General features: G+C 40.3%; 1 protein-coding gene across 1 annotated transcript in view; it reads left to right on the top strand.

Annotated features, from left to right (window-relative positions):
* The window catches only part of PRG4 (proteoglycan 4), a 19,870-nt gene continuing 8,149 nt past the window's right edge, over positions 3,750 to 15,470 (top strand). Inside the window, exons 1-6 of the mRNA XM_021404994.1 lie at positions 3,750 to 3,930; positions 4,501 to 4,599; positions 6,614 to 6,736; positions 8,562 to 8,681; positions 11,291 to 11,383; positions 14,197 to 15,465. Coding sequence (XP_021260669.1) covers positions 4,503 to 4,599; positions 6,614 to 6,736; positions 8,562 to 8,681; positions 11,291 to 11,383; positions 14,197 to 15,465 — 1,702 coding nt within the window. The 5' untranslated portion in view covers positions 3,750 to 3,930; positions 4,501 to 4,502. The remainder of the gene's footprint in view (positions 3,931 to 4,500; positions 4,600 to 6,613; positions 6,737 to 8,561; positions 8,682 to 11,290; positions 11,384 to 14,196; positions 15,466 to 15,470) is intronic.

Here is a 15,470-nt window from a genome sequence, read left to right as displayed (position 1 = left end):
TCCTTTTCCTTTTCCTTTTCCTTTTCCTTTTCCTTTTCCTTTTCCTTTCCCTTTCCCTTTCCCTTTTCCTTTCTTTCTTTTTCTAAAATCAGATAAAATATGCAAATAAGGTGTAATCAGTTCTGGTAAGGAAAAGGTGATGGGTCATAAAAGGCAATATAAGGAAGTGTCCTTTGGTCAGTTACCAGCTGCACAGAATAATTAATTTGTAACCCCACGCCCTCTCCACATTAGGGCTTCTGCCTCCTCTGCATTCTCCTTCCTCACTCCTCCAAGACAGAAAGCAAAAGTGTTTCTGGGTTTCTTCATAGTTATTCTTAGGAACTAATTTAATTCAACTCTCAGCGCTCTCATCTAATTTTTCAATTACATTTCTTTTATGATTCCTACTAGGTAAAGATTAAAAAGAGGTACACTAATCAATAAATATTCAACAAATCAGCATTCTTTTTTGTTTTCTTTTCACTTTCTGCACTGTTGCTCAGCTCAGTTTCTCTGTACAACTTCTGCTGGCACATCCCCACAGCTATTGCAGACAGCTGAGTTCTCACAGAGATCTATAATGTTACAAATGTAACTTTTGTTTTTAATGTAAAAATCATATTTTGAAGATACTAATGGGTTAACAGCGGAATCAATAATAGGACTGAAAAGCAATGAAGCTTGAGTCAGTCCAGACTCAGACTGACACCATGACCATTTTCTTGGATCTTACTGACATACATTTTCCACGTGATTTGCAGAGGATATGAACACACCGTGAAAAGTACTATCATGAATGTAACTGGCTGATGAACTTCAGAAAAAGCCAAGAGCTGGAAAGGCGTAAGAATATAGCTGAGTAATGGGCATTGGCATGTGGGATTCATTAAACCAAAAATAAAAAAAAGGTAGTGCTGTAACTGTCATGATCTCAGTATATAAGCAAAGCAATGTATTTTATTCTATTTTATTTTTAATGTGCTCAGCTAATGAAGCTGGGAAATACAGATAACATTTAGGATACGTATAAAAAATTTCATAAAAGACTTATGGTGCCTGCTTATTTAAATTACTGCTCAGCTCATATCTAACTGAAGCGACCAAATATCAGATAAAAAATGTTACCTCTTTCCAGCTGGAATGGCTAGCTATAATGTTAGGTCCTGCATGGTATTCTAAGAAGAAAACCAGTGCTGAAGCCATGTATTTTTGTTTACTCGACAGATATGTCCTGATTCCCTGAATGCAGCGACTACATGCCATTTGATGGCGACATGCCATTTTAGTGCAACTATGAAACTACATGGATTTTAAGGTGCTTAAAGTCCTTTTCACATTCTGTTCATTCTTGAATTATCCCCTACACCAGAAAGCTAAACCTCTCTCAAAAAGAAGTTTAGTGATGAACTTACTGTGAAAAAAGAGGTTTTAAAAAAGAATTTAAGAGGCTTAATGATGCAACCTGGCACTTCTGAAAATCTGATTTTGAATTTCAGGATAAGTGACTTGGCTAAAACTCTTAAATCAAGTCTGTCACAGAACTGGAAACCAACCTGAACCAATCCTTGCTGAGTACCTTCATCTCTAAAAAAGCTTTCCTATTTCACCTTCAACAACAAGAAGTATGTTCCTCTAAATTAGCATATAATGGTGTAGGGAAAAGTGCTACAAAGCAGAGTCACTGGAGATTCTCAAATACAATTGTTTTTCTGCAGAGATAATAGAACAAATGTACAACAACCTCAGTTTCCATGCATCACAGAAGTAAGAAAACCCACCCAGGCTGGTAAAAATCCAACAGACCGTCAGCTGCTGCTAGCTACAGTTGCACTGGCCTGAAAGAAAGGTTTGCATTGTCAGCTTCTGTTTGAAGCTTGTATAACTAATGCTAAAAAAAACATGAATGAACAGTCATTCAAATAAAACAGATGTAAAGATTCCAAATGAGAATAACTGCAATTGAAATCTGTTCACAGCTGGCTGGGAAATCATCTCATTGCTCTTATTGTAACCTTTGTCAATCTTACAACTTAATTCATAAGAGAAATTGAACAGTATCGTCCTACCAAAATGAACACATCCTTGACACACAACGCATGCAGCAGCTAAGCATGACTATCCATAATTTCATGTTGTGTATATGCCTAACGGTCTTATGTTTTAATCAAGGACTGTTGTGTTAACGGAAGCATGAAGAACATATTGAACTGATTTTTATTGATTGCCGTATTTATAAATGCACGTTTTTTCACCTCAGGTCATGTGACCAGTATTAAGCGGCTCTCTGCTGTACTGACTGTGAAAGGATAGAAGTCACCAAGTCTCCTTTAAATCAGGGATATCAAAGTACACTCTGTAATGTAATCTTAAATGTTTTGCTTGATCTAATTACAAATTATTTAAGTTACAAGGATCTTAGCATTTTTTTTAGAAAATATATTTCATCAAGTTGTTCCTATTTAACTATCCTAGCTTCTTTCCTAGACTTTAAATACCTCCAGACCTTTATTCTCAATCCACAGAGTTTCTGTATCTAAGTCATGGCCAGCTCCAATAAAGATTGAACCAAAGTTCTTGTTGTAACTCCAAAAAACAATATATCCCCTCCAGTGTATTACCTTGAATAAACTGTGTGAAATCTCAGAGCTTCCTTTTCTGCGAAGTATACTAATAGTTACCTTATTGGCAGTGGACAGAGAACCACAAATAGTAAACTGATACTACAAGTTCTCCCATTTAACAGTTGTATAAATAATTCCAGAAACTTTTACAAAGATCATGCACGTTCCTACAGCAATGCAAAAGTACTATTCCATTGACTGGAATTAGTTAATGGAAACACCGTGATGACATGTAAGCTATTAGAAGTGTCTGTAACGCAGAAAAAACATAATCAAACTCATTCTATAAATTAATACATAAATTACAAAAATAAGTTCTAGCATAAAAATACTGCAGCTATTAAATCATTGGACCAAGTGTGCAAAACATCCAAGCACAAGTCTCAATCCACTCTTTTTCAGAGATGCCTACATTTTTCCTTTAAGAGACTCGTGGCAAAGTGCTTTCTTCCTTTTCAGTGAGAATTGTACACATTTATTATTTTGAGACAGTAGAATTACTTTTGGATTCTAGTAACAGGGTAAGACAGAAATATCAAAGTTTCCTGCCTTTTATAAAGTTAGTTTCTGAGTAAAGAAGCAGTCTTCAAACTCCGAGAGTTAGCACCGCTCAAGTTTCAAAGAAATCTCCTTTAGCTTTGGGAGTTACAAGTAATCATTCCTAGTACTCTGAATAGGAAATGGATGAACACGAACACCATTAGGACAATTTTATGTCCCTTCCATTCATTTTTCGTTACTTTGCATAGAATAGATACAATAAAGTTGAAATTTGACTAAGTTGTTTGATTTCTAGCCAACACCTTGGCAACATTTCCATTCAGCTCAGGGGGAAGTAACATACATTCAGTGTGCAAGTGGTGAATTATACGTGGCTGAACGGATTGGATCTCGAAACGCCATCAGAAGCAGAGAGTACTGCATAATTTCAGGCTACTGTCACCTAAGCTTCTTGTGACAGGAAAGAAAATACACTCAGCATTTGCCTATAATGATTTTTTATTGCTATGCAATAATACCTAATGCGTTCCAGATATATTCAGGACAATTTGTTCATGTCACTCAGTAATCAAAATGTGTTTTGACTAGTAAGTAAGTCTCTATTTATTCTTTTCAGTAATCGTTTTTCTTAATGGGAGTGTTTTCCAGATGTTGTGTTAGTCTAGTCATCTGGGATCTCTTCCAATTCATGTGGAAAGTTTGCTGTCATAAGCTGTCATTGGCAGTTTTGTTTAACAAGCAGTCTAATTAGTTAACCCCAGCGTAGTTATAAAGTGATATAAAAGGCATTTGAAGTATCCCTGAGAGCAGACACATCCTTTGTTAGGTAAGTGTAATTCCTTTCTCTACTCAGAGCATTCTGATGCAAGCACTCTAATTCAGAAGGAAAATGAACAGAAAGTATGGACTTTTTCCTTTTGAAAGAAGATTTACTTTTATCCTATCTTTCCATTTGACGTGCTTAAGCACTAATATTTTGATGATGGATTATGTTTATAAAAATATGCTGATTAATCACTCTTTTGACAGTATTATATTTTTGGTTCTAGATTTATCTGTATCAGTATTGTAGCCTTAGAGATTGGTGTACCAAACTCCATCCATTTAAAATGAGTAGACCGACTGCAGATCTCACCTAATAAAATACTGCAAAAAATCCTCCCATTATTTGTTAATAATGAATGTTCCTTTTCTTACAGCTAGTCAACTAATAACTATGAGAGAATTTATGGAGTAATTATAAATTACCAACTTCTCCTTGAGTAATTTTAATGTGAGCTGTATGTTGCAATGAAACTCGTGTTCTGTATAAAGATATGTATTTCAAGTTTAACCATTTCACTATTAAAAAAGATATTTGACTTGCATGCAGTGATGTGAAATTATTTCTTTTTAGGGATGATGTCGTACCTGAAAGTAATGATCATATGGAACATAATTTGCGTATCCCTGGTGATCCTTTCACTGTCCCCGATTCAAGAGGTGACTTCTCAAGGTACTGTAACATGCAGCTGAAGTGAGGCTGCTAAGGAGATCAGGAAAATGATAAGAAAGCTTCAGAATGAAGCTCCGCATTTATCTTCATAAAAATATTAAACTTTAAAACTTTTTTTTCTACACACACTCATTATGATTCAGTTTTATAATCACTGAATAATATCATAAATTTTGGTAAAGCATAGTCCTATATTTTTGAGAAATAACATACATATGAATATCACACAAGATGCATATGAATTTACTTCCCTTTCTGTAGACATATTCTACAGATCCTGTTGTCCTTATGCTGATACATTTAGCAGAAGTGATTGGCAATATACTTCAAGAAAGAACCTAGAATTATAGCATCCATACAATTGAGTTAGAAATACCTAAACAGAATGGGCTGAGGGAAAGGAATGTGTATGTGGGACTAAGTTCTTTGCCAGTAAATGCACTGAAGCTGATTTTGGCAACTCCATGTATAATACTGCAGATTTTAATTTACCCTCAAAGTTCTATGGTTGCCTTCTACCTAAAGTAAAGTGGCACCACAAAGCAGAAATGGAAGAACTTGCAGCACGGCAAGCCCACTGTCGTCCCAATTCTCAAGTAGCTCTGAAGCGGTTAAGCTGATAACAAAGCGTATCACTTGCTTGTAAAATGCATCTTATTACTACTGTGAATAGAAAATATAAGATCTGTACTGGTAAGCAGCTCCCCAGGTCTCAGCAGATGTCAGACGCTACCTGCAGGGCAGCGCAGTCTGACGCTGCACCCCCTGAGGTCGACAGGCGCCCTCCCACTATTTTCAGCAAAAATCAGACTCTTGCCAAGAGCAACCAGAACAATTCAGGTGTTTTCCTTAGAAGTACCTTCACCACTGAACTGTTAAAAGATCACAGTACAGATTCACAGGTTTAATCTTCTGTTATCCTAGGGTCTTCCTTCACAAGCACACAGAATGTGTGCTTACAGAAATGATTGTCTTTGGTGTTGTGTTGTGTTACATGTTATTCCTTGTTGTTTCCTTGTTGTTCTTCAATGTTTAATCTGATTATCTGAAGTCTGTTGTAGCTCGTTTATTGTTCAGCTTTTTGTTTGTATTTAGGGACGCTCCACTTGTGGTCCTGCATGTCTCACTTCCAGAAGAAGTGATAGTGCATTACATTAGTGAGGGTTTTGTGTAGGAGGGGGAGTTAGCCCAGGTGAATACCTGATATTTTGGAAGAAGACCTCTGACGTCTTGCTTCCCACCTCTAGCCTGCACCACGTATTATCTGGCATTTTGCAACACTGCAGCAGTCAAGCCATAATGCCAATGTGAAATAAGCACCTAGGTTATTCTGCTAATAGCAGCCTTCTCATTATCAGAGAGCTCTTTGTAGAAGACTGAAGGACCAGATCTCAACTTCTCCTAACCTCAGGGTTCACACCAAATTCCTCTCTGTCTTCAGGGTGAAAAAAACCAACCATATGAAGGGCTGGCAGATTTTGAAAACTGACAGTAAAAATGGCTCTGGGGACTTGTATTTATCATGGCAGTGATCACCATTTAAAACTCAAGCTGGTTTTATTAAGAACATTACCAAAAGTAAAAATCTGACAGACCTAATGCATCTGTCAGGTACACTTCTGGTGGCTATGCTTAGAGTGAATTAAGATAGAAAATGAAATAACATAGTACCTGGCTGATATATCACCTCAGATAAATCATAACAAGCTAGTCTGGATGCCATAACCGGTGCAGCCATGTCACTGAACTGGTCCTCAGGATTCACTGCTCTTCAGGAGAAACAGGACAAACCAGCCCAGACAGAACACATCTCTGGTGCCTGCCCCATGCCAGCCCAGGGATCAGCGCTGACCTGCAGGACTTCCAAACAGGCTGCACTGGCCCACAGCTTCCATGGCTCTGAATACAGAAGTGGCATTCTTTAGGGAAACATAGATATTCCTGCTTTGCCATTCAGTTTCCTCACATACCATTTCAGTTTGGCAATGTTTATGCCGGTGTCGTGTGATTTTAGATTTATGGAGCTGTACAGGGAGATGTGGGGAAGGGTATTCTAGAGAGCATGTCTGCCACTGTGATTATAGCTGCCAACACTACAAGGAGTGCTGCCCTGACTTCAGCAAAGTCTGCATGGGGGGTAAGTTCCCAAACACGGCCAGCTCCTATCAGCACCTCTCCTGCTTGCACCAGTGTACGTCCTCTGTATGCTTAAATGCTTGTTTTGGTTTGCTCATCCTCGTTCTCCTCTCATCTATGTATAATTCTCCCCCTCAAAAAACTTGGTGATAACCTCTCACAGCCCATTCAAAGAAAATTTTGCATCTGCAGGTTGTCACCAAGAAAAGGGGTTTGCTTTTTGGAAGAACAGAACAAGAGAGGGATTTTCCCTATTGCTTGTTTTCTCCTCCTTTGTGGACTTGTACTGTATTTGTTTGTCTGTTATAATAATAATAATAATAATAAAATAAAAGCAAATTCAAGTAAGAAGAAAAGTTTCAGGATTTTCCAGAGAGAAAATCTGGGGCAGTCCCACTCAAATTTAAGAGAGATGGAGTCTGCAGGGTCTAATCCAAAGTCAGAGGGAGTCCTGACAGAAACTGACTCTGGATCAGAACTGTGGCTGAAATATGATGGAAAGGATGAATGGACAAGTATTAGTTTATGTGAAATTTAAAACTGTATGGCTTAAAAAAATATGGATATTTCAAACTGTTCTGCCAGAGAAGTTCTCAAATTATTTGCTTATGCATTACCCATGTGTCAAAAATAGCAGGGCTTTAGATAACCATAGTTACACTATACAGTGTAGTTCTAGTAAGATTAAAGGTGTGAGATAAAGATTAAAGGTCTTAGATCTAGCAGTACAGGCTAAGTATTTTAAATGCAGAAACAGCACTACCAAAAATGCTAATTCTTAAAAAAAAAAAAAAACAACAACAATTTCACCTAGGCACGTGGAATGAATCCACTGGCATCAGCAGAGCATTCCACATCTACACTGGTCTAAAGCTGTTCCAAACCTGCCTATGCAGCAATTCTAACTTTACTAGATAATTACTTTAAGATACAGTTCTATGCCTTGAGTGCCAGCAAGATGCTGATTTTAAAGGGACTCATGTACAGTACAGATACAGGACAAGAACAATAGATTATACGATCATTTTGGAAATACCAAGTGGTGGTTAATTCTTAGCTCGATTCTATGAGATGCTAAGCATCCTAAACAAATAAACAAACCAAAAAAAACCCAACCCAAAAAGTCCACTTCAGGTCTAACATACTCCAGTGCAGTACACCAATAACTAAGATATAGTATTTGCCTATAGACACCTAGTAAGGTCAGTCATAACTTATGTAGGCCCTATTCTTTTTCAGAAATGCTTTGGTAGACACATCACTGTTGATGCAGAGTGGTGCCCTGATGCACATCTTTTTTGAAAATGTGGCCCAGAATTACTTTCTTACTGATTTTAAACATCATTCTTGAGACAACTGCTATTTGATTAGGGAAACAGCACAGGTTGCCCAGAGAGATGTGGAGTCTCCTCTTTGGAGATCTCCAAAAGTCACCTTGATGCGGTCCTGGGTGTCCAGCTCTGGTGGCCCTGCTAGAGCAGGGGACGAGATGACCTTCAGAGGTCCCTGACAGCCTCAGTCATCTCTGGTTCTGTGAAGCTTTCTCTGTTGGGACCTATCTAAAGTGAACTCCATGGTTATATTTTATTCTGCCACAGATCCTAAGTGGTCTCAGTACCCCCAGTGGCAAAGTGCAGTTCTGGTTACATGACCTGATCCAAAACACAATGGAATTAATCACACAATCAAGTTCTGGGTCAGACCAGAATAAATACCTGGAAACTCTTCTTTAAACCAGCTTAAGTGGGTGACTTCACTGTAGAAAGGTCCCAGTGTCACATGTAAGCTACACAAAAATATTAACTCTGTTGTTCTGCCTTATGTAGCAGTCTCCTGCAAAGGACGTTGCTTTGAAGTCTATCAAAGAGGAAGAGAGTGCGACTGTGACATAGAATGTCAACGATATGGAAAATGCTGCCCAGACTATGATGAACACTGCAAAGAATGTAAGAAATTTATTTTCACTATTTTTTCTGTATATATTTAAATTTAGGTACCTTGTGCTGTCATAAAATGTGAACCACACAGACTTTGTTCTTGGTATTATCCACATTCTCAGGTGAATCTTTCCACAAAATTAAGCCAATGCTGTTGTTCACTAGTACACCTACAGTATGGCAGTCTGATGAGTGGGAACCAGGAGGCAGAGACATATGTACATAAACATTTGCTAATGATTCTGCGAGGTTTGGCATGCATACTTCCACTCATGCTACTAAAATTACATCAAGAATAGAATTCAAAGACACAGGCTGCATAAAATGAATGGCACTTGGCAGTAAATAATCTACTTCATCTACAGAGAAGTAGTAAGGCAGATCCAACTCCCTTCAGTTCCCCTGAAACTCATCCATAAGTGGGTACTACCCAGCCCCTTGCACTGGAACCTTCAGACCGTGTGATTTGAGTTACTGCAACCACTGGAGAGCAGAGGGGGAGATCTCATAGATCCTGTCCTCTCTGAATTCCAAATAGGAGGAGCATCCCAGCATAGAAACGGCTCCTCTGGGGCAAGGAAGAGGAACTGTAGGGGACTGCCTGATAAGAAGTGGTTACATACCATAGTGCAGTGAGAGGCATTTTAAGAGAATGTGCATTTAACCTTCAGGCTGTGAATTAAATTCAAGAAGTACTTAGAGTGACCCATGGTCACTTTTGTTTATCTTACCCTTCACAGACCTGCAGGGCAGCCAATTTTCCGAGTGTGTCCTTTGATAGTCAGGACGAACATATGGGTTGTCATTTGGTTCTCATGACAGCCAGTCCCAGTCCCCAGGTGCACAGCAGTTTACACTGAAACAGACTCTGCATTGAGCACTCTTGACTGAATGTGTAGAAGAAGATTAAATGTCTTAGAAATGTCTTAAGGTGAATTTACTACCTTTGAGGCTGCTTAATACCTGCCTCTTACAGCTGTTTCTGCCAGGATGCCACCTGGTTTAAATGACATTATCTACAATTTTGCCAGTGATTGCATTCTATCTTCTTTTCCTTCTTGCTTTCTAATCCCCGCAGTAAAACCCCTTCAGTTAAAGATTCTCAGAAGGGTTACATGTGTAACATTGGGACTGCAACAAGCAAAGTCAAAACAAAAACAGCTCACTCATAGCTGCCTAGTTGACCAGATCATAGAATCATAGAATCATAGAATGGCCTGGGTTGAAAAGAACCTCAAAGATCATCAAGTCTCAACCCCCCTGCTGAGTGCAGGGTTGCCAACCATTAGACCAGGCTGCTCAGAGCCATGTCCAGCCAGACCTTGAATGCCTCCAGGGATGGGGCGTCCACAACCTCCTTGGGCAACCTGTTCCAGTGCGTCACCACCCTCTGTGTGAAAAACTTCCTCCTAATATCTAACCTAAATCTCCCCTGTCTCAGTTTAAAACCATTCCCCCTTGTCCTATCACTATCCACCCTCATGAACAATTGTTCCCCCTCCTGTTTATATGCTCTCTTCAAGTATTGAAAGGCCACAGTGAGGTCTCCCCGGAGCCTTCTCTCCTCCAAACTAAACAAGCCCAGTTCCCTCAACCTTTCCTCACAGGAGAGGTGCTCCAGCCCTCTGATCATCTTGGTCTCCCTCCTCTGAACTTGTTCCAAGAGCTCCACGTCCTTCTTGTGCTGGGGCCCCCAGGCCTGGATGCAGTACTCCAGATGGGGCCTCACAAGAGCTGAGTAGAGTGGGACCACCACCTCCCTCTCCCTGCTGGCCACTCCTCTTTTAATGCAGACCAGAACATCGTTAGCCTTCCAGGCTGCCAGTGCACAGATCTCTCTGACTCAGAAAGACCCAACAACTCTGCCTCCGGGGAAAGCATGGCCTGTCCCAGCTTGGTAGTGGCTCTGCCCTGTGCAGGAGCACATGCAGGTCCCATAGGTCCCATCCAGCAAGTGTCTCAGGAGAGCACCACACAGCAGCTTTCAACAGTGATGGCAGCCACTGTTACTTTGGTTTGATGTTAATTTTTGTCAAAACAACAACAACAAAACGAACACAAAACCAAATATCCCCAAATCCACCCCGCTCACTACTAACATTTTAGTAACTTTGCTACCTATGAGTAGCTAAGAAACCTGTTAAAGTTTTTGGAATGATGCAATACCTTATTGTAATTTATATATCTTTAACCAAAAGAAGTGTCCCTGCCTATAGCAGGGGAGTTGGAACTAGGTGACCTCAAAGGTCCCTTCCAACCCAAACCATTCTATGATTCCATGATTAGACAAGTTCGCAGAGCATAGAACTCTGCTTAGAATTCATATTCTTCCCACTTGAAAATTCCCATCAGCTTGGAACACCTCACTTCTCACCTCTGGGAAAAAGATTTCTCAGGTCTATGATAAACACCTGGGGATCCCAAGGGTGGGAATTCTCTTTAATTTCTCTTTTTCCCAGTAATACCCTAAATAATCCCACAGACAGTAAATAATACAAAAAAAAAAAAAGTCTATGGAAAAGTATCATTGGAGTTCTGTTCTGTACCACTGTACCACCTTCTTCTTATAACAAACATCTCTATGCAATTTCATTAACATATTGTATCATTTCTTTCAGTACACACAGAAAAGCCAGCACCCAAGACTCTTCCCCCAAACAAATCGACATCTAAAAGGTCATCTACAGACGAGGAAAAGAAGCCAGAGGAAGGTAGGAAAGGATACAAATGAAACAGGGTGGGTATTATCTGAAGGGACATCAGAGACTGTTTTCCTGCTCTGGAAATAGAAAGGCGATGTGAGACATTACCAACCTTGGAACCGCTCAGTGTATAAACTAATTACCTCACCTATACTTCAAGAAAGACTCTACTGACTTTTCAGAGTTCGCTTAAGACAGATGTTGGAGTGCAGTGACATCTCCTGCGTCTCTACTTGATTTCCACACATATCTTCAATAAAATAACACAACATTGTCAGTTTTGGACAAAATCCACTGCAGAAACAGGAAGGGCATTGTATTCCGGGACAGTGAAGATCTGACAGAACCAGGACAGGAAAACCTCCTGACAGGTTTCTTTAGCTTTAATCAAGCCAGGCATCCTGCAGCTCCAGAAAATACAAGTAATGTATTTTCTTCTGAATGGAAAGCATGCTGTGTTCCTGTGTTCTTTGATACTCTGTTCCAGCATTATTAATGCTTAATTGGGAGATCAGTTTGAACTTGAAACCTTGAAGTAACAACAATGAAACAAGGCTAAAAGTCAGCACTGGCCAATAGTTTAACCCTTATTTCATTTTTTAAGTTGGACTTTCTACCTTTCTGTTGTGGCAATTTCCTGTTGCAAAGTCAATCTAGAAGGTCAAATGGAACAAAATTAAGGAAATGTAGACAACAGGATCCTACTTGATGGTCGGTATTTCAGACAGATTGTGTAGGAGGAAATCCAATTCTGTAATGCTCTGCTCACGCTGCACTGTCTCTATAGTATGCAGAGATTATTTCTCATACTGGAGAGTCCTCAGTCATTCCATCCTGCTGAGAGACTGTCAACAGTAGCTCAGATCTTGAAATACCTTTTTCAGAAGATTCGTTCAAAAGGTGAATGATGCGGCCCAAAATCACTTAATGCTGCTCTTGTTTTTCTCAGGTTTTCAAGAACCAAGTGTCAATTTGGTTGTAATGGGAGAGAGTAAGAGTTACAGGGGAAAAAAAAAGCAAAAAAAAAAAAAGCCACACAACAAAACAAGAAGCAAACAAATGAAAAAGAGCTCCACAACAAAACTGTGAAAACAACTAAATGGCAAAATATCACAGAGATCACAGTAAGAGATCAAGAGATTGAAATGCAGAAACACTTACTGTTAATTTCTGCTGACTCTATCTATATTAATGCTTTGACCCAGGTTCATGTAACTACATATAAAAGGAGAGGCTAAAGCTGCAAATCACAAAGAGGAAAAATACCAAAGACACGGCATAGGAGATATAATTAGGTATCTGTACTCAGAAAGTTCCTTCTTCTCCTGTTTCCATAACTCTGCACCAGAGGAGGTGACCCACTGTCACTGTCACCACTGCTGAAATGCACCACCCACCCCTCACGGTGCTCACATCCACTGCTTGGTCTCCATAAATGTTCAGGAAGTGTTGATGAATGACAATTTTTTCTGCATGGAAGAATTCTGTTCCACCACTTAGCTTCATACACACTTCCATGTCAGATGCCATTCTGTCAGACTACTCCTCTGCTGCCATCTGTCACATGGCAGCAAAGTGTAATGGAATCTTGGTGAGAAGGTTCAACCTCTAATGCTGTCCCATCAGCATCCACGTATGATGTTGTGGGACAATAACATAAAATAGGAGACATTACTTTCGTAGTAGCTGTTATAAAATACATAATGTAGCTAATGTATATAAGTAACAAAGCTTATTTTAATGGGGTATGTGATCCTGTTTTTGTGAAACTAATGCATCAGTCTGGTTCAACGGCAGTGGTTGCAAGTCATACTGAGTTCTCAAAGTGTTCATCAGAAATTTTTGATGAAATCTTACTTTTCCTATGCTTCATCCTTGAAAAGAGTTCTTCACAAGTGTGCGTACAGCCAAAAAGCGGTTACATGGGTAAGGCACAATTGTGAAGCTAGGGGTATTTTTCTCTGGTAATAGAGGACTTACGTATATCTGGTAAAGAGACAAAATCAGATTTTTGATTGCAACTCTATACATTCCATTTGACAATTAACAAGTAATGGATTTATTTTGACTGAAAACTGAATTGCAAATTAACCAAAAAGATGGTTGTTTTTTTTTTTTTTTGTCACCTTGAAACCTAGTCTCAAATACCTTTATCAAAACAGAAAACACGCTGCATATTTTTCACTGTTAACAGGACTGTGTTTATCCAGTCGGTCAAAATCTATAAACTGATTTGCCATAACTTGAGTTAGCACTGCACTGCACCCTCCCTGTGCCTTGGTTTCAGACCAGATGGGGTTCATAGTGCACCGATGTTCAGCTGGTGCTGAGTGATGGTAGTGTGCACAGGGCTGGGCTGTGCAGGGCAGAGCCACCGCCACAATGGCGTGGGGCAGGGGACGGACACATCGCGAGGTGTGCTGCTATGGGTTGGACATGTCTGGTTTAATCAATGGTATTTGTTAAAACTTAGCTGCTGCAAAGTCGCAGGCACCCAAAAGAAATTCACAATGCAGGTTAGTTTCGCTCTTTTAAAGAATGTGTCTTTTGACTTGTCTGTAACTGGTATTTATCAAATTTAACATAGGTTTCCATGTATTTTTATAAACTGGCAAAAAACAATGGAGGTTTCAACAACTGTAACACAAATTAAGTACAGTTTTACAGAGAAAGCTTTTTTTTTTTCTTTTTGCAAATACCATGAAAACCATGTACTATTCTATTCACAAGATAAGCAGCTAGTTCTTATTAGTATACTAAAAAATTATGAAAAGGTGCATGCATTGCAATTCCTATGCCATAACATATTTTTTCTCTCATAGTTATTGGCAATGTGACCAGTCCTCCTCCAACTACAAAACAGCCTGATACAACAGCCCCAATCAAAGCAACTACTACTAAACCATATACTCTAAAACCTACTTTACCACCGACCACAAGTATTACTGCAAAACTGACAACCAAACAGACAACCACCACTCAGGAAGATAACTTTGCAACAACACCAGCACCAACAATAAAGACAGACATTCCTACCACCCTGAAGGTTGAAGAGACAACCCCTCTGGAAACAGAAGCAACAACTAAAGCAGATCCTTCAACCACCCAAAAAGCTGAGGAAACAACCCTGCAAGCCAAAGAGGCACCAACAACCAAAGTAGACCCAACAACCACTGCCAAAGCTGAAGAGACAAGCCCTGAAGCCACAGATGGGCCAACAAATGAGGCAGACACTTTCACAAGCCCCAGTGTGGAAGAGATGACCCCTGAAGCCAGTGAGGCACCAACAACTCCCAAAGTCGAAGAGACAACCACTGAAGCCAGTGAGGCACCAACAACTGAAGCCAGTGAGGCATCAGCAACCCCCAAAGCTGAGGAGACAACTCCTGAAGCCACAGAGGCACCAACAACTCCCAAAGCTGAAGAGACGACTGTCTCCACAGCAACCCCTGAAGCCATGGAAGCATTCACAACCCCTAAAGCTGAGGAGACAACCCCTGAAGCCACAGAGACACCAACAATCCCCAAAACTGAAGAGATGACCCCTGAAGCCACAGAAGCACTAACAACCCCCAAAGCTGAAGAGACAACTCCTGAAGCCATGGAGGCCCCAACAACCCCCAAAGCTGAAGAAACAACTCCTGAAGCAACGGAGGCTCTGACAACCCCCAAAGCTGAGGAGACAACCCCCAAAGCTGAAGAGACAACTCCTGAAGGCACTGAGGCACCAACAACCCCCAAAGATGAAGAGATAACCCCTGAAGCCACGGAAGCACTAACAACCCCTAAAGCTGAGGAGACAACCCCTGAAGCCACAGAGATACCAACAATCCCCAAAACTGAAGAGACGACCCCTGAAGCCACAGAAGCACTGACAACCCCCAAAGCTGAAGAGACAACTCCTGAAGCCACAGAGGCACCAACAACCCCTAAGGCAGAGGAGACAACCCCTAAAACCACAGAGGCACCAACAACCCCTAAAGCAGAAGAGACAAGCCCTGAAGCCACAGAGGCACCAACAACTCCCAAAGCTGAAGAGACAACCCCTAAAGCCACAGAGGCACCAACAACTCCCAAAGCTGAGGAGACAACCCCT

The sequence above is a fragment of the Numida meleagris genome, chromosome 7 (assembly GCF_002078875.1).
Source record: "Numida meleagris isolate 19003 breed g44 Domestic line chromosome 7, NumMel1.0, whole genome shotgun sequence".
Lineage (NCBI taxonomy): Eukaryota > Metazoa > Chordata > Aves > Galliformes > Numididae > Numida > Numida meleagris.
Note: the sequence above shows the minus strand (reverse complement) of the source record. Positions and strands in the feature narration are given on the sequence as shown.